Below are 19,937 nucleotides of genomic sequence, written 5' to 3' on the forward strand. Positions count from 1 at the left end.
CTCTCTCCATCGCTTTCTCTGTTGTCTGTTGCTGTCTCTCGTCTGCCCTCTTCTGTTGCTGTCTCTTATTCTTCTATGATGCTGTCTCTTATTCTTCTATGTTGCTGTCTCTTTTGTCTTCCCTCCTCTCTTGTCCTGGTTGTAAAAAGTGTAAAAGTAAACAATTGTTTTAATAGTAATTTCACAGGCTTTTTCTCCTCACCTGAAAATTCTTTGTAAATCATGTCTGTATTTCACTTGTAATAATTTCTGCAAATAAATAAAAGTAATTAGAATCTATAAAGCAGCTTGAAGTGATATAGTCTACTGTGTGCTCAGCCCACCTCTTATCTCTCCATCTCTTCTGTCACTTTCTCTGTAACTTGTCTGTGGCTGTCTCAGTTTTGTGTTTGTTACTGTCTCCTTTGCCTATCCTCTTCTGTTATAGCCTGTACTGTTCTTCTGGTATCTCTCTCCATCATAGCAACAAAAGAGTAGGTCATCTCTGTGTCTTGTCTGGTGTCYCTCTCRGTCATCTCTTTAGTTTTGCAATTCAAAATGGTCAAGTGGTTACTGGGGCAGCTTAACTTGCTGCCTTGTAGTTAGTGTCCAACCTGAGATTGAAAGGTTGGAAATTTGATCCCTGGCAGAGTCACATCGAAGACTGTAAAAATGGGACGCGGTSTGTCTCTGCTTGGCACTCAGCATTAAGGATATAGATTTGGGGTGAGGCCCTGGGATAGACTAGCTTCCTGTCCAGGGGGTGTACATCAAGTTGCCTCATGCTACAGAAACAGGAGWTAGCCGGAACAGCTCATTGGAGCCTCACACATGCCATGGCTTGTGCAAGACTACTTACTTACTTTTTTTTTTGTTTTACTTGTTTGGGCCTGTGTCTTGGTCACCTGAATCATCATCTTCCCTACCAGTTGCCCCTGGCTGCTGATGTTCTAAGTACTCCGCTGGCCTGCTGTTCAATCAAATTTCAATCAAATGTATTTATAAAGCCCTTCTTACATCAGCTGATGTCACAAAGTGCTGTACAGGAACCCAGCCTAAAACCCCAAACAATGCAGGAGTAGAGGTGTTCTCGTCTGTCATTCGCCTTGGCTCATCTGCAAGGTAGCAAGGTAGCGAGCGGTACATTAGTTTGTTTTAAAGGACAACTGCACTTCCTGATTTGGCCTCATTTTAGATTGAGTCCATTAAGAAATGCTAGTGGCCATGACTGAATTCAAACGTGAGTTGGTTTCGGGGTTTGGTTTGATTTGAGTATATTGTGTGTGTGTGTTCGCAGGTGGGAAGAGTTAGTGAAATTAATTTGACAATTAGCTTGGTGTGCGACCTGACTTTCACTTTGGATATCTTCAGCGCTAGTTAGGGACTGTCAACAAATTACACAATGTTGTCGTGACTTGACTTTAACATTAATCTGAAGACTGTTATTTATCTAATTACCTAAATATGTTAAATTGTTACCCGATTAAATTAATCATGTAACAATTAACTCATTAGGATCTGGGGCACCACGAGAGCAGTTCTTTAAAGAGTTTACCATCTCCCGAATTAAACTCAAAAGGTCTTTACCTATCACATCTATAAACCGTCAACTTATTAGTCATAACCTCGTATCATATCACCATTCTGAACAGTTGTAACCTCCTTGCATGTGCAAAAACCTGAGTCTTACTTATGATTCKGTACTACACAAATTGGTATAATTATTTATTTACTWGCAAATTAAATGGTAACACTGGATAAAAATACACACTTAATACGTTAAAAACAGGTCCCTAGCGTAATGACAATAAAGTGGCTGCTTCTTACAAAAGAGATGGAGAGAGAGGGGGCAGAGACACTTAACATTGGTACTTTCAGAAACTACTCTCACTTACAGTAACCATATACTTTGCACACGAACCGACGRCCGCTTTGAGTAAGAAATCATGAATGTATTTATGTGAAATGCCTTGGTTTGCCGGATCTCTCTCGTGGACAGGGCCGCCTTGGAAAGTGAGTTGGGCCTTTTCACGGCACGCTRGTAGGCTCTGATTGTCCAAAAYGGTTCCAACAAGTCTTCTACTGTTGTTCTTCACTGTAGTTGTCCGGTATCTGGTGACTTGTCGCGTAGTCCTAAACAGATCTACAGAGTTTATTTTCCTTCCATTAGCTCTTGAAGATGCCTCTTTCTAGATGCCTCTTTCTAGATAGGCTAGCCAACCGTATCGATGGTTTGAGCAGAGTAACAGAACGGTCCTACTCAAATTCGCTTTCGAAGATACTTTACTTAGGACAGCTAATCAGCCGTACCAGTGATTGTTCGGGAGGTAAGTTTATCGTCTCTACCTTGTGTTGAGATTCACAGTTCAAAKCAGTTTAAACGTGCAGCTACTGCTTGACCCTTTTCTGGTCTAGTAGGTGAATTTCTCTACTCATKATTTATACAGTTTGTTCAAAAGGGGCATTCCGTCTCTGACCTCACTCGGGGCGTGACTTGTCACTGTGCAAAGTTTATGTAAAACCATTATCTCTTATAGCTTCTCAAATCACATCCCTCTCTTAACAAAAATACCTTGATCATTTTTCATATTACTTGCACAACGCATYGTATGGAAAGTTTGTACATGTAGTGGGTATACTTTCCAAGTTACACAATTTCCTTCATAACATTTTTAATGACATCACAAAATAACAAACAAAATTACATTCGTGTTCTATAGATCGCCTCTGACCATTCCATGTTAGAAAAATTGTTACAGTATTTGCTTATGAACGTGAATGTTTTGGAGYAAAAAAAAWTCTGTACAAGCTTCCTTCTTTTCATTCTGTCAATTAGTTTAGTATTGTGGAGTAACTACAATGTCGTTGATCCATCCTRAGTTTTCTTCTAGCACAGCCATTACACTCTGTAACTGTTTTAAAGTTACCATTGGCCTCATGGTGAAATCCCTGAGCGGTTTCCTTCCTCTCCGGCAACTGAGTTAGGAAGGACGCCTTGATATTGATACACCATCCAAAGTGTAATTAATAACTTCACCATGCTCAAAGGGATATTCAATCTCTGCTTTTTTATATTTTTACCCATCTACCACTAGGATCCCTTCTTTACAAGGCATTGGAAAACCTCCCTGGTCTTTGTGGTTGAATCTGTGTTTGAAATGAACTGCTCAACTGAGGGACCTTACAGATAGGAATTTTTGTCAGCTGGTGATTATTATTCAAATAACTGCCGGTGTCACGCCCTGACCTTAGAGATCCTTTTTATTTCTCTATTTTGGTTTGGTCAGGGCGTGAGTTGGGGTGGGTATTCTATGTTCTATGTTTTTTAGTTCTATGTTTTGGGCCGGGTAGAGTTCTCAATCAGGGACAGCTGTCTATCGTTGTCTCTGATTGAGAACCATACTTAGGCTGCCCTTTTCCCACCTGTGTTTGTGGGAAGTTGTCTTTGTTTGTAGGGCACATAGCCTTTAGCTTCAGGGTTTGTTTTTGTAGTGTTTATTGTTTTGTTCGGCGTCTTTTTCCCTAATAAAAGAAAATGTACGCTAACCACGCTGCACCTTGGTCCTCTCCTTTCAACAGCCATGACAGCCGGTCTCATGGTAATTGACAGTTCATTAACTTAAACATGTTTACCATCTCCGGCTTCCACGCATAGTAAACTGGATGCAGACCTTTGGAACGTCTACATTTTAAAATGTCTATTAAATCCATTTAATATAGCCTACACCATCACAATCAATCCATTATTTATTTTAGGCATGTCTAAAGAAACATGATATGAAGAAAATGTAGCCTATTTCAGAAGAAAAGAATAGCATATGCTGAGTCGTTCTTATGTTAGTCCCTGATCTGGCTATGCCATATGGCTGTGGGCTACACATAATTAATTTAGCAGGCAAGATTTTGCTTATAATTCTGTGCCATTATTTTATAGGAAGAACAATACAATTGAACACGGCTGAATAAACTAGAAAGGATATTTTTCCCCAAATGATTTTGAGGGAGTGCGCACATTCTGTGTTGAGTGGTTAACKAAGAAACAGGTCCTCCTGCAGTATATGTGTCACGACTTCCACTGAAGGTGGCTCCTCTCCCTGTTCGGGCGGTGCTCGGCGGTCGTCGTTGCCAGCCTACTAGCTGCCACCGATCCATTTTTCTTTTTCGTTTGTGTCTGGCTGTTTTGTTTACACCTGTGTCCTATTAGTTAATTTCCGTGGGCTTATTAACCTCCGCTGCCTGCTATGCTTTGTGTGGGATTATTTGCTGTTGTTTGCTCTGTTAGGGGTGCGTGTTTGCGCCACAGGGTTTGTTTTTTTCACGGTCGTTGTACCGTTTGGACTGTAATTAGGAGTAGAGGTTTCTCCTCCGTGTGTTACGTTATTTTCCCTGTGTGTGGCGACTTCGTTGGGTGTGTTTCCCCACCTGTTGTTGTTGTGTTGGGACTTTCAAATTAACATTGTGCTACTGGGACTTCCTTGCTCTCCTGCTCCTGACTCCTGCACCTACCTCTTCTTAGGAGGCACTAAACAATATGCTTAGAGTTATTRATGCAACTTTCGTTGTGATACAAACGTTAGGCTATATGTTTCGATTTATAATCCATTCTAAGGCTGCATGATGTGATGAATTATGATTTGAAAAAAGTTGCATGAAAGGGAAGCGCTCTACTCTCTTGAGCAGGCTGCACACACTTCATCAGTCTCTCATTCACAATTTGACAAGCACTTAATAATATTATAATGCAATATTCTCAATTTAATCTGGTCTTTCCATATACTAAATAATATGTGSGAAWCTAGTTTGGTCATTATCATGCACCTGTCGGAACAGGGGCAGGGCATAAAAAGAGATGTCATCCATATGTACTTGAATAGCAAATGGTTTTCCCTCTGTTCATTTTCATGCCAGCCAGGTAGGCTACTCTAGTTGTAAAGCGAAGCAATGTGCTTAATATTAGGCAAGTTGCTAAATAAATATAGTAGGCCTAGCCTATAGAAAGCTGATGGCCTCTATTAAAAAGAGGATGATCTCATCAAAACTCTATTTTCTCACAKAATCATAAAGTGTTTAATATGATTTTCGATGCATTTGCATTGATGTAAGAGCGATTAGAGGGACAATAGAGCGCGGAGTACCAGCCATTAGCAAGTTTGGTAGGCTACTAATGACCATCAGAGGCATTGGAGCGCAGTTTTGGAGAAGCGTAGTTACCGTGACTCAATGGTCACATGGAATTTGACTGTGGTCATGACCCCTTGACTGCCAGTGTGGCGGTAATAAGGTCACTGTAACAGCCTTACTTACAGATAATTGTATGTGTGGGGTACAGAGATGAGGTAGTCATTCAAAAAACATGTTAAACACTATTATTGCACAGAGTGAGTCCATGCAACTTACTATGTGACTTGTTAAGCACCATTTTACTTCTGAACTTATTTAAGCTTGCAATAACAAATGGGTTGAATACTTATTGACTCAAGACATTTCAGCTTTTCATTTTTTTATAAAATTTGTAAAAATATCTAAAACCATAATTCCACTTTGACATTATAGGGTATTGTGTGTAAACCAGTGACAAAATCAAAATGTAATCCAGTGACAACAAAATGTGGGGGGGTTGGATGGAAGCATGTTGGGCTGGGGGAATGGGATGGGAGTTGGCCCACCTCTTTGTTTCTCTTTTCTTTACCAATTTTATTATTACAAAATCCTGTGTGTTCAATATGATGATTTCTCTGTATATATATATTTTTTTTGGGGGGGGGGGGTGGGGTGGAAGCCTGTGGATACATGTTGGAAAACTATGTAAAATGGCATAAATACTGTACCGGTAACCATTTCCAATGTGACGTACACTGAGCAGCTGCACCCCTGAATTGATGATTACCTGTGTGCTGCCAACTGTGGGTAGGATTGAAGCAAACCCAACCTTCATTTATGTTGTGATGCAGCCATGACCACAAGTCTCACAAAGCTCGGTTTTGGGCATGACTGATTCTATTACCAAATGTATCCTATTTTCACTTTGTAGTCAATTTTAACAGTAGAATAAGGAGACCCCAGCTCCACTAACAGCTTGTTTGCTTAGCTAGCTACATGCATAGGCTATCCTTAGGTATTTGAAGTTACATAATTAATTTTGTTTACTGATCAAGAAAAGCATGCAGTTACTTGTTGTATAACTCTGATGATAGAGCTAAATGTGTTATAATCAGAAATYTGTTGTTCCGACTATGCTCTTTAAGAGGTGATGATATTAAAACCAAATAGTTATAACATTTATTTAACAATCCCTTGAAAATGGAACATAGTTGTCAATGGTTTTAGCGGAGCTGGAGGTTTCCTTGCCTTCCAGCAGTCAAATCAAACGCTCTGCACCATATTGTTACGTTTTATTGATAATGACCTATATGGAAATAACAGACATGAGCCAAGCATGTTTACCTGTGGAATAGGTTATAAGACCTCTATACTTCATTTCATGTTCTGCCACCACAACATTGCCCATTTTAAACAGGGTTAATATCAAGTTGTAGTAAAGTTCAGCTTCAGTCCACAGGGTGGCAATATGTCACTGTCAGAAGATTTGTGCTTTGGTCAGTAAAACGTTCATCTTTTCGGTCTCAGATAGCTAGCCAGCCAGTAGCTACCGAGGTGACTAGCCAGCCAAGCTAGCTACAAAAACAAAACCCACTCACTGGAAATAAAACACTTTTCCTAATATCATGACTTATATTAACATCCTTGCTTGCCCATTCACTAAGTACACTGTTAAATAACTGACAAGCAATAGCTTAATAAGGATACTGAGCACTAACGCTCAGAGAGAGAGAGAGAGAGAGATATGGGAGAGAGATGAGAGAATTAGAGGGAGCATACATAAGAACACACAGGACCATCAAAAGGTTCAGAGCTGGACCAAAACCATCCGGGACTGAAGCRTCAGAAGCCCAGGCCTAATGACACCACTGCTCTGGTCCTAGCAGTTTTCCACTGGCCAGGTTTATTAGATGTCCAAATGTGGTCTGAGGGTGTTGTGTGAAGCACTCTCTTTCAGTCACGGCTTAATGGTTAATGACAACCCCCATCTCTCAGACGAACAGATATGAAATCTGAGCAACTTCCGTCTCTCCCCCTTTTTTTGCCTACCCATCTCCCCTCATTACTGAAAGCCTGATTGAGAGGGGCATGTGATTTGGGATCGTAACGAGGGTCAACGACCGTCCTACTGTACCAATAGACGGGTGGATTATTGCTCTACTCACCTCTGCCTATAGCAACTCTGAGCACTACTGATGGACGACCTGCTTGCAGCAAATTTGGGCCAAGTCTTGGTCTGTCTGTCTCACACACACATACTACCTCCATAATGTCTAAGATTAAAGCATAGCCAAATGTTCTTAGCCAAATAGCCAAATACTTACAGTAATTGCCTGTAAATACAGTTTGGTGGGAGGCTCCTTTACTTGCAGGTTACATCAATAAAAGTTGAACACCATGAAGGCCTTCTTCAACATGCCAATAGCAAGGTGCAAGGCTTTAGTTTTCCCTCAACGCTTGGGAAATGGCTGCCAAACATGTGATGTGTAATTGGGCATTCTGAAAGGGCTTGATCCCCTTTATAGCCCCTCTGCTGCCCTCCRCCCACCACACCGTCCCACAGCCAGAGCCAGACCACCCGACTGAATGCTTAGCCTGATTCAGCTACTGAGGGATAACCTGCCTTAAAAACAATGCAGATCAACAGGCAAGATACTTCACATCACTGTAAATAATTAGACTGCACAAATATGTCAACCTTGAAGCCGGGGCCTCCCGAGTGGCGCAGCGTCGCAGTGCTCGAGGCATCACTACAGACCCGGGTTCGATCCCAGACTGTGTCATAGCCGGCCGTGACCGGGAGACCCATGAGGCGCCGAACAATTGGCCTAGTGTCGTCRGGGTTAGGGGAGGGTTTGGCCAGCCGGGATTTCCTTGTCCCATTGCACTCTAGCGACACCTTGTGGCGGGCTAYGAGCCTGCAAGCTGACTTCATTCACCAGCTGGAAGGCATTTCTGCTGACACATTGGTGCGGCTGGCTTCCGGGTTAAGCGAGCAGTGTGGCATGGCAGGGTCATATTTTGGAGGACACATGGTTCTCGACTTGCGCCTCTCCCGAGTCCATAGGGMAGTTGCAGCSATGTGACAAGACTTAGCCAATTGGATATCACGAAATTAGGGAGAAAAGTACCAAAAAAAACTTGAAGCCATGAATTGTTTACACGTATGATTGCATTGTGTTAATGAAAATGTTTGTGCCAATGGAGATAGAACAGATTGATTACAGGGATCCTTTCCAGGGACTGTCACAGGAAGTTGACTTCCAAGCATTGATGGATGGAGAGAAAGGTCCAGCATAAGACTAAGCTACTAACTGATCAAGTGTACCAGGTAGGTGAAGCGGCAAGGATTCCACTACATTGCTTACACCATCCCAGCCAAGTCAGATCACTAATTACTCAAGAGTAGTGGGAAAACATCAGAAGCATGTCAAAGTATTCTAACAGAACTTAGGTATGATGAGGGGATGTAGGGTGGCCCTATTGAGTGGTGAGGGTCTACCACTGAGTCACAGCTGACTCAGACTGGGAATGGCATGATGTGGAAGGTCACATTCCATCCTGACACACACAACTCTGTCAATCCTGATTGGATTCTCTCAAAAGAACTGTATGTGATTTACCAATGCTCCCCCTCAAAATCCTGTCCAATTAATAAATCAGGTGAGCCTTTTGAAAGAAACATCAAATATTTCCAGAGGCCAAACATCCTTCATTCAATTAAATGAAAGCAGAGTGGGATAGAAAGTAAAATGTCTATTACTACTGTTAAAACCATGTAAATAATTATTGTGTCATCTAATACCCTTCTAGTATAATTGCTATACATTGTAAAACCAAGGTTGTAGAACATAAGGGACACAGATCACAGGTTGGCACCTTAATTGGGGAGGACGGGCTCATGGTAATAACTGGAGCGGAATCAATGGAATGGTATCAAATACATAAAATATGGTTTCCATGTGTTTGATGTCATTCCATTATTATGAGCTGTCCTCCCCTCAGCAGCCTCCACTGACACAGATGTACTTTGTTTAGACAACCTTCACTAATAGAATCAGAGACCGGCTTGTAGCCCTACATCCATACTGAATCTATATCACCTAATATATCTCTTGGTATTTCTTTCACACATTGTGAGAATTAAGACCGCCGTGGACGTTGACCTAGAGCCAAGATATCCAGATGCAAAATAACAACCCTGATGAGGTCTATATTTGAGGTGTCCAGAGTGGTTGCCTTGCCCAATKCAGAGTTAAGAGTGGAATTTTTATTTATTTTTTCTCATACATTTTAAGCAATCATAATTGCATCACATTTCCCTAAYACATTATTTTGCACCGATGTTGGCAACCAGTGTAGGAATGAGTTAAAAATGAATTTTCTCAACCAGTTATTCACCAATTTACCATTGTACAAAAGCAATAAATGTTTTACAAGAGCCCCACAATACCCATAAAACCTAGTGGTCAAACAGTGCCAATTGTTTTTTCCAATATTAATTTMTCCCATGGGGAATTTTAAAAACACTTAAAATAAGGGCTGTGTTTCGTGTAGGCTTACCTGGTGTGATGTTTTGATAACCATGTAAATCTCTCGGACACGGTGACTTTGATCAATATATTCGGCTCCATTTACTCTGATCCGAAAATGATAATTWGCATCAAAGTAGACATCACGCAATACTACAAATCCCCGCATGTCATCTCTAGCTGACACCTTTGCGAACAGGTTGTGTCAATTTAAACCTTACACAATTCACAGAATTGTCAAAACTTTTCTAACATTAGATAGAGAGATTCTTACCTTTGCCTTGATTTGAAAGTCTTGTCCAGCTCATCATGGCATTTGTAGRTCTTTATGATAGTCACATTAGCAGCTAATTAGCGTTTCATTTTTGGCCGGTAAATACAAGTCACCTTGTCCTAGAGAGATTTACATGTTTATCAAAACATCAAGCAAGGGTAAGCCAACATGAAACACAGCCCTTATTTTAAAGTGTTTCTAAAATGTGTTTGCTTGGGAGACTAATGCCTTCTGATGTCATTCTCAGATTAACTGTGATCTAAATGACTGATTAAGAGGCCATTGCAAATTGGAGTTGATTGGCTAARATCCCAGCCAATTTGCACCAATGTCTCCACCTTGTGGCTAAAGCAAGGAGGTGCAGGATACAGACTAAGACTACACTCTTTTACACAAGTTTATTCAAGTAATATTCAATATACAATATACATGTTGATATATAGTCTCCCCCTCAGGCTGTTTACATCCTCGGTGGTCCCGCTAATCTCCAGCCCTCCATCTTGCCCACCTTGGTGAACATGGCCAGTGTCCCCAGCCCAATACATGCCGTCGTGCCCGTCATTGCACTGTGAGCTGTAGATCAAAGAGACACAAAATACATGTTATTTGTGGAAAAGATATGGAGAGGCCGGATATTATCTTTGTTGCCCCTCGGTATCTCGAGCAAACATCTAGCGATGAGAAGAAATTCACTGCCCTACAAAGAGCGTAGAGATTAAAAGATGACAGCAATAAGATGGTAACTATGTAGAGCCAATTGCTTTTACAACCAGTCATCTTAGAAATGCATAGGGAAGTTAACAAGCGCTGAAGGGAAATTACTGCTTTTTGGAATGAAATGTTGGAAGAAAATGCTTTGAAACAGGATGTTCCACCCAAACATTCCCAATGAGAATACTCATTTTCCTTGTTTTGAAACATTTGCTCCCATTTGTTCCTACTGAATGCAACCCAGATCTTCAGCATACTGTGTAATATATAGCATACTCACTACGAGCTCCAAGAAAGACTCCTGATGCACAGCCTCCAATGAAGTAGTTCACAGGGTCATCAGGAGCATCCCGGGCCTGTGCAGCTAGACAAGTGGTCATTCCAAAAATCGCCCCCAAGGCAGCTGTTAAAGAAGGAAAGACAACAAAAAAATGACTTACACTGGCATAAACCTAGCCTGGTTGTCACCTCTTTTCAATAACCCCTTATAGTTTTCATCCAATATTATGCAAATTAGACTGATAGGAAAATGTTCTAACTTTATCCATAAATTTGATTGGAAACCAAACATTGGGCCAAATCAAATTTTATTGGTCACAAAATTTGATTTGATTTTGCCCAATGTTTTGATTGGAAACCTAACATGGGCATTCTGACATAATACATTTCATTGTAAACATAAACATTGGGCACGGGAAGAACAGAGGATTCCCGTTTGTTGCATTTCTACCACCACCACCTCAAATATATAAATAATTGGGCTAGGCTACTGGTTCAAAATCTATATAAGGAATAGAGAGAGGAATGAAGAGAGAGAGGCCATTGGAGATGCCAGCAGAGATGTATGAATTGTGCAAGGGAACAGCAAAGATTGAGGTCAGGGCTTTGTGATGGCCACTCCAATACCTTGACTTTGTTGTCCTTAAGCCATTTTGCCACAACTTTGGAAGTATGCTTGGGGTCATTGTCCAGTTGGAAGACCCAAGCTTTAACTTCCTGACTGATGTCTTGAGATGTTGCTTCAATATATCCACAAAACTTTTCACTCCTCATGATGCCATCTATTGTGTGAAGTGCACCAGTCTGTCCTTCAGCAAAGCACCCCCACAACATGATGCTGCCACCCCCGTGCTTCACGGTTGGGATGGTGTTCTTCGGCTTGCAAGCATCCCCCTTTTTCCTCCAAACAAAACAATGGTCATTATGGCCAAACAGTTCTATTTTTGTTTCATCAGACCAGACCATTTCTCCAAAAAGTACGATCTTTGTTCCCATGTGCAGTTGCAAATAGTAGTCTGCCTTTTTTATGGTGGTTTTGGAGCAGTGGCTTCTTCCTTGCTGAGCAGCCTTTCAGGTTATGTCGATATAGGACTCGTTTTACTGTGGATATAGATACTTTTGCACCCGTTTTCTCCAGCATCTTCACAAGGTCCTTTGCTGCTGTTCTGGGACTGATTTGCACATTTTGCACCAAAGTACGTTTATCTCTAGGAGACAGAACACGTCTCCTTCCTGAGCGGTATGACGGCTGTGTGGTCCCATGGTGTTTATACTTGCGTACTATTGTTTGTAGAGATGAACGTGATACCTTTAGGAGTTTGGAAATTGCTCCCAAGGATGAACCAGACTTGTGGATGTCTACAATTTTTATTCTGAGGTCTTGGCTGATTTCTTTTGATTTTCATGATGTCAGTGCCTCTTTGCTTGAGTTTGAAGGTAGGCCTTGAAATACATCCAGAGGTACACCTCCAATTGACTCAAATTATGTCAATTAGCCTATCAGAAGCTTCTAAAGCCATGACATAATTTTCTAGAATTTTCCAAGCTGTTTAAAGGCACAGTCAACTCCGTGTATGCAAACTTCTGACCCACTGGAATTGTGATACAGTGAATTATAAGTGAAATAATCTGTCTGTAAACAATTGTTGGAAAAATTACTTGTGTCATGCACAAAGTAGATGTCCTAACCGACTTGCCAAAACTATAGTTTGTTAACAAGACATTTGTGGAGTGATTGAAAAACACGTTTTAATGACTCCAACCAAAGTGTATGTAAACTTCCGACTTCAACTGTAGGTATGCACGTCAGCTTTGACATCGGTTTTGCACATAAGCGTTAAACTAGACATCGGCCATTTTTAGCTAATATCGGCCGATTCCAATATGCTTACCGATATATCGTGCATCCCTAATATTTTGCATTACTCATCTCATAATTATATACTGTATTCTATCCTACTGTATCTTTTAGTCTATGCCACTGACATTGCTCATCCAAATATGTATAATTCCTTTACTTTAGATGTGTGCATTGTTGTTTAAGTGTTAGATATTACTGCACTGTTGGAGCTAGAAACACAAGCATTTCGCTACACCCGCAATAGCATCTGCTAAACATGTATGTGACAAATAACATTTGATGATTTAGATTTGAGTCCTCTCTAGCCACTTTGAACAATATGACACTGCCTTCTCACAAGAGAATGACTGCAGCAGGTAATAACGGTATTGTTTATTGATATTCTTAAAATGTTATAATTGTACGCACCACCCATGTTCCATAACATTTAATGGAAAAATTCCATGTGGTTTCCAACTACCAAATCAGCAACTGCGCCGTAAATCCGGCTGCATATTGAACATTGAGATTGCCAAAAGGCCAGTCTCTTTGGCAWATGACAGGAGTGGCAAGGAGTGGAAAGTTAGCTAAAAAGATTGGTACCCAGACTAGCATAAACCCACCTTAACTGTATGTTGTTTACAAGTCTTATAACAAACATCTGATCACAGAAACATGTTTCTTATCACCACTGAAACACTAAGATCAAACAGCACACTTTCACCATCACTCACACAAGGAAACTATAGAGACTCAGGTGCAATATTAGGTGAATTGCAGCATTTTGACCTGAGCCGATATCTACAAATCCTCTACTAGTAGGATCAGTTTTGCAATCACAATGTATAAGATTACATGGATGGGGGGGACCTGGGCCCATATTCACAGTGTCTCAGAGTAGGAGTGCTGATATAGGATCAGTGTTGCCTTTTAGATCATAGCCTGAACACTATTGGCTACTGATCTAGGAGGGGTAGCTGCATATTCAGATTTCAGGTGTAATCATGATATCTTCATGGCAGTAAGCAAGGTTATTATTATTACTGCTGTGTATGAGACTAGAGACACATACCCATGGTTACTGTGCCATTTGTGGCCCTCTGAACAGCTTGGATTGCAGAATCAGGCTGGAATGCCACAATGTGATAGGCTGAACCCACCAACCCTGCGTGTAAAAAAAAATTGGATGTTAGACTACTGTGTACAGAGTTGACTAGCTAACTACTTACTTACTTGTCAAGTATTTAGCTACAAGAATGTTAGCTATGATTAGCTTGTTAGCTAACTGGTAAACCTCGTTCAAATTCCAATGTTTAATGTCCTAGTTAGCTGTACTGTCTTACAGCAGATGCTGGCTAAACAACTGCCTAACCTAACAACGTTAACTGACGTTCCATTAGTTAAAAACAACACATTAACGTTACTTGCTAGTATGTTAGCAGAGCTAGCATGGCATTGGCAGCTAACTATGTTATGGCTAGTTAGCGTTACCGCTCTTTACCAACAGTTAACTAGCTAACTTCCATAATGTTTTCCTTTGTGTACGACTTACCTAGAGCTGTGCCTAATTTGGTGGTGATCCATGTTTTCTCGACACAATCCTTACCCTCTTGCAGATCCCAATAACCCATTTTGGATTTCACATGAAGGACACGGAGTGGTGAAACATCGCGAGATTAAAAAAATATGAAGACGAGAATTGATATTGTAAAACTTTATTATAATCAAACAAACATTCTATAAATAGTACTTTGTCGACAAATTGGATTTTTATACGTTTAATATACAATTACTTTTAAATGTGTTATTAGCTACATAATAAATAAAAAACCATCTCACATTGACAACCTATTTCTAAATGGTCTGTAATTCAATTCAATTCAATTCAAGGGGCTTTATTGGCATGGGAAACATGTGTTAACATTGCCAAAGCAAGTGAGGTAGATAATATACAAAAGTGAAATAAACAATAAACAATAAATAAACAATAAACAATAAAAATTAACAGTAAACATTACACATACAGAAGTTTCAAAACAATAAAGACATGACAAATGTCATATTATATATATACAGTGTTGTAACAATGTACAAATGGTTAAAGCACACAAGTTAAAATAAATAAACATAAATATGGGTTGTATTTACAATGGTGTTTGTTCTTCACTGGTTGCCCTTTTCTTGTGGCAACAGGTCCAAATCTTGCTGCTGTGATGGCACACTGTGGAATTTCACCCAGTAGATATGGGAGTTTATCAAAATTGGATTTGTTTTCGAATTCTTTGTGGATCTGTGTAATCTGAAATATGTCTCTAATATGGTCATACATTGGGCAGGAGGTTAGAAGTGCAGCTCAGTTTCCACCTCATTTTGTGGCAGTGAGCACATACTGTCTTCTCTTAGAGCCATGTCTGCCTACGCGGCCTTTCTCAATAGCAAGGCTATGCTCACTGAGTCTGTACATAGTCAAAGCTTTCCTTAAGTTTGGTCAGTCACAGTGGTCAGGTATTCTGCCACTGTATACTCTCTGTTTAGGCCAAATAGCATTCTAGTTTTGCTCTTTTTTTGTTAATTCTTTCCAATGTGTCATAAATTATCTTTTTGTTTTCTCATGATTTGGGTCTAATTGTGCTGTTCCTGGGCTCTGTGGGTGTGTTTGTGTTTGTGAACAGAGCCTAGGACCAGCTTGCTTGGGGACTCTTCTCCAGGTCATCTCTCTTAGGTGATGGCTTTGTTATGGAAGTTTGGGAATCGCTTCCTTTTAGGGGTGTTAGAATTTAACGCTCTTTTCATTTTGATCATTAGTGGGTATCGCCTAATTCTCGCTCATGCATTATTTGGTTTCTACGTTGTACACGGAGATTTTTGCAGAATTCTGCATGCAGAGTCTCAATTTGGTGTTTGTCCCATTTGTGAAATCTTGGTTGGTGAGCGCCCCAGACCTCACAACCATAAAGGGCAATGGGCTCTATGACTGATTCAAGTATTTTTAGCCAGATCCTAATTGGTATGTTGAAATTTATGTTCCTTTTGATGGCATAGAATGCCCTTCTTGCCTTGTCTCTCAGATCGTTCACAGCTCTGTGGAAGCTACCTGTGTGCTGATGTTTAGGCCGAGTATGTATTTTTTGTGTGTCCTAGGGCACGGTCTAGATGGAATTGTGTCCTGGCGACTGACCTTTTTTGAAACACATTATTTTGGTCTTACTGAGATTTACTGTCAGGCCCAGGTCTGACAGAATCTGTGCAGATGATCTAGGTGCTGTGTAGGCCCTCCTTGGTTGGTGACAGAAAACCAGATCATCAGCAAACAGTAGACATTTGACTTCGATTCTATAGGTGAGACCGGGTGCTGCAGACTGTTCTAGTGCCCGCGCCAATTCGTTGATATATATGTTGAAGAGATGGGGCTTAACTGCATCCCTGTCTCACCCACACCCTGTGTGAAGAAATGTGTGTGTTTTTTGCCAATTTTAACCGCACACTTGTTGTTTGTACATGGATTTTATGATGTCGTATGTTTTACCCCAACACCACTCCATCTATTTGTATAGCAGACCTCATGCCAAATTGAGTCGAAGGCTTTTTGAAATCAACAAAGCATGAGAAGACTTTCCTTTGTTTTGGTTTGTTTGGTTGTCAATTAGGTGTGTAGGGTAATACATGGTCTGTTGTACGGTAATTTGGTAAAAAGCCAATTTGACATGCTCAGTACATTTTTCATTGAGAAATGTACGAGTCTGCTGATAAAATGCAGAGTATTTTCCCAAGGTTACTGTTGACGCATTCCACGGTAGTTATTGGGGTCAAATTTTTCCACTTTTGTGGATTGGGGTGATCAGTCCTTAGTTCCAAATATTGGGGAAGATGCCAGAGCTAAGGACGATGTTAAAGAGTTTTAATATAGCAATTGGAATTTTGTCTGTATATTGATCATTTTCATTAAGATACCATCAACACCACAGCCTTTTGGGTTGGAGGGTTTTATTTGTCGTAACTCATTCAAGTAAATTTGGAGAATCCAGTGGGTTCGTAGTCTTTAATGGTTATTCTAGATTTGTATTTGATCATGTATATGTTTTGCTCTTTATCTTGTTATAAGACCAAAAAGAAATTGAGAAGTGTTTACCCAACATCTCCATTTTGAAGATAAATTCTTCGTGTGTTGTTTGTTTGTTTTCCAATTCCCCAGAATTGTTAGAGTCTATGGATTCTTCAATTACATTACCTGATTTCTGACTGCTGTTCCTTCTTTTCCGTAGTGTATTTCTGTATTGTTTTAGTGATTCACCATAGTGAAGGCGTAGACTCAGTTTCCGGGGTCTCTATGTTTTGTTGGACAGTTTCTCAATTTTATCTTTAGATTTTGCATTCTTTATCAAACCATTTGTCATTGTTTTCATTCTCGTTTCTATTTAGATTTTATAATTTGATAGGAAGCTGAGAGGTCAAATATAACTTTAGATTTCTACTCCAAGTTTACACCTTCACATTGCAGTGGAACGTTTACCAGAAGTTGTCTAAAGGATTGAATTTCTGTTGCCTAATTGTTTTTTGGTAGGTTTCCAAACTCATCCTTCCATCTATACATTCTTAATGTTACTCAGTTCCTTTTTGATGCCTCATGATTGAGTATTGCTCTGTTCAAGTAGACTTGATTTGCTGTGGTCTGATTAGGGTTCAGTGGCTGACTTGAATGCCTGAGACTCGTTGAGTCAGTATAAAGTAGTCTACAGTCTACTGCCAGAGATGAGCTATAGTGACCTACCATAGGAGTCCCTCGAAGCCTACCATTGACTATGTACATACCCAGCGTGACAGAGCTGCAGGAGTTGTGACCCGTTTTGTTGGTTATTTTGTCATAGTTGTGCCTAGGTGGGCATATGGGGAGGAATGCTGTCACCTCCAGGTAGGTGTTGTCCCCCTGTGTGCTGAGGGTCAGGTTCCTGTCCAGTTCTGGCATTTAAGTCGCCACAGACTAATACATGTCCCTGGCCTGGAAATGATTGATTTCCCCCTCCAGGATGAGAAGCTGTCTTCATTAAATTATGGGATTCTAGTGGGGGATATAGGTAGCACACAGGAGGACATTTTTCTCTGTTAAGATAATTCCTTTTGAATTTCAAGCATGTAAAATGTTCCTGTTTTGATTAATTTAATGGAGTGAGTTAGGTCTGCTCTATACCAAATTAGCATTCCCCCTGAGTCCCTTCCCTGTTTCACACCTGGTAGTTTGGTGGATGGGACTACCAGCTCTCTGTAACCTAGAGGGCAACCAGTGGGTCCGTCTCCTCTATACCATGTTTCTTGCAGGATGACAATGTCTGCATTACCGATTTCTTTGGTGAAGTCCGGGTTCCTGCTCTTTAGGCCAAAGGCAGATGACCTCAGACCTTGGATATTCCAGGATGATATAGTGAAGGCTTTTGTAATGCTGTCAACACTAGTGACGGCTGAGGCAGCAGGAAGGATGGAGGATCACGTGATTACGTCAGATGTGAGAAAGAGAGCGCGCTTGTTTGAAATGGAGAAGCGTCGCGGAAGCTATTGATAAAGAAGAACATCAAGACGAACCACCTGCTTTACAAGTGGGATGTACTGTTGAGCGCTACATCCTGTGGGGTTCGTGCTGATTGTACGGAGATTGTGACAGCCGGTTGAATGGCGTCCCTTGACAAGGCGAGAACAATATGCATCAAGAGAAGTGCAGTATTATCATAAGGAGGAATGGAGGGGAAAAGAGAGGCAGAGGAGGTATAAGAGGAAGAGGGTGAGCTCGAGTCGGTTAAAAATGGCAGAAAAAAGGGAGATGGTTTGTTCAATAAGAATGGTAGAAAGTGTAAGCAGAGTGAGATGAAGACAGGAGGAGAAATGGAAGTGAATTAGGGCAAACTATCAGAGGTGGTAGGTATGGTGAAGTTATCGGAGCCTGAGGCGTGCCCTGGGGGTCAGGATAAAGATGACTGTGACAGTAGTGAAGTTTTTAGAAAAACTGGACCCTTGCCTTTTGGCTGATCCATTTGAGGTTTCAGGGTAGGTGAAAACAGAGTTGGGTGCTGTGGAATCGGTGAGCTGAAAGAACTTCATTAGACTCTGTAAACTGGAAACCACATATCCTGAGGCTGCATTTATTGTAGCTGGGGAGTTTAACAAAGCTAATCTGAAAACAAGGCTCCCAAAATTTTATCAGCATATCGAATGCGCAACCCGGGCTGGCAGCATTCTGGATCATTGCTACTCTAACTTCCGCGACGCATACAAAGCCCTCCCTCGCCCTCCTTTCAGCAAATCTGACTACGACTCCATTTTGTTGCTCCCAGCCTATAGACAGAAACTAAAACAGGAAATGCCCGTGCTCAGGTCTGATCAACGCTGGTCCGACAAATCTCATTCCACGCTTCGAGTTTGCTTCGATCACGTGAACTGGGATATGTTCCGGATAGCCTCAGACAACAACAGTGATGTATACGCTGATTCGGTGAGCGAGTTTATTAGCAAGTGCATCGGTGATGTTGTACCCACGGTGACTATTAAAACTTTCCCCAACCAGAAACCGTGGATTGATGGCAGCATTTGTGCAAAACTTAAAAGCGCGAACCACTGCTTTTAATCATGGCAAGGCGACCGGAAACATGACCGAATACAAACAGTGTAGCTATTCCCTCCGCAAGGCAATCAAACAAGCTATAGAGACAAAGTAGAGTCACAATTCAACAGCTCAAACACGAGATGTATGTGGCAGGGTCTACAGTCAATCACGGATTACAAAAAGCCCCGTCGCGGACACCGATGTCTTGCTCCCAGACAAACTAAACTACTTTTTTGCTCGCTTTGAGGACAATACAGTGCCACTGACACGGCCCGCTACCAAACCCTGCATGCTGTCCTTCACTGCAGCCAACGTGAGTAAAACATTTAAACGTGTTAACCCGGCCCAGACGGCATGCCGGCCCAGACGACATCCCTAGCCGCGTCCTCAGAGCATGCGCAGACCAGCTGGGTGGTGTGTTTACGGACATATTCAATCAATCCCTATCCCAGTCTCCTGTTCCCACATGCTTCAAGAGGGCCACCATTGTTCCTGTTCCCAAGAAAGCTAAGGTAACTGAGCTAAACGACTATCGCCCGTAGCACTCACTTCCGTCATCATGAAGTGCTTTGAGAGACTAGTCAAGGATCATATCACCTCCACCCTACCTGACACCCTAGACCCACTCCAATT

General features: G+C 41.2%; 1 protein-coding gene across 1 annotated transcript; it reads right to left on the reverse strand.

Moving 5' to 3' along the window:
* Positions 1-10,268: 10,268 nt before the first annotated feature.
* LOC111976052 (NADH dehydrogenase [ubiquinone] 1 alpha subcomplex subunit 11) lies at positions 10,269-14,398 on the reverse strand. The gene is made up of 4 exons (XM_024004773.2): positions 14,268-14,398; positions 13,788-13,880; positions 10,877-10,999; positions 10,269-10,458 (listed from the first exon to the last, which is right to left on the reverse strand). Exons 1-4 carry the CDS (start codon positions 14,344-14,346, stop codon positions 10,346-10,348), a joined length of 408 nt encoding a protein of 135 aa, XP_023860541.1. The 5' UTR covers positions 14,347-14,398; the 3' UTR covers positions 10,269-10,345.
* Between the last annotated feature and the right edge of the window lie 5,539 nt (positions 14,399-19,937).

This window comes from Salvelinus sp. IW2-2015, linkage group LG16, assembly GCF_002910315.2.
Source record: "Salvelinus sp. IW2-2015 linkage group LG16, ASM291031v2, whole genome shotgun sequence".
Classification (NCBI taxonomy): Eukaryota; Metazoa; Chordata; class Actinopteri; order Salmoniformes; family Salmonidae; genus Salvelinus; species Salvelinus sp. IW2-2015.

Bases quoted from the DNA above. Each gene is read 5' to 3' on its own strand.
- LOC111976052 (XM_024004773.2), bottom strand. From the start codon at position 14,346: ATGGGTTATTGGGATCTGCAAGAGGGTAAGGATTGTGTCGAGAAAACA. The intron at 11,000-13,787 runs GTATGTGTCTCT...CTTCTTTAACAG, and splicing joins AAATGGCACAGTAACCATGG to CTGCCTTGGGGGCGATTTTT. The intron at 10,459-10,876 runs GTGAGTATGCTA...TTTGATCTACAG, and splicing joins AGTCTTTCTTGGAGCTCGTA to CTCACAGTGCAATGACGGGC.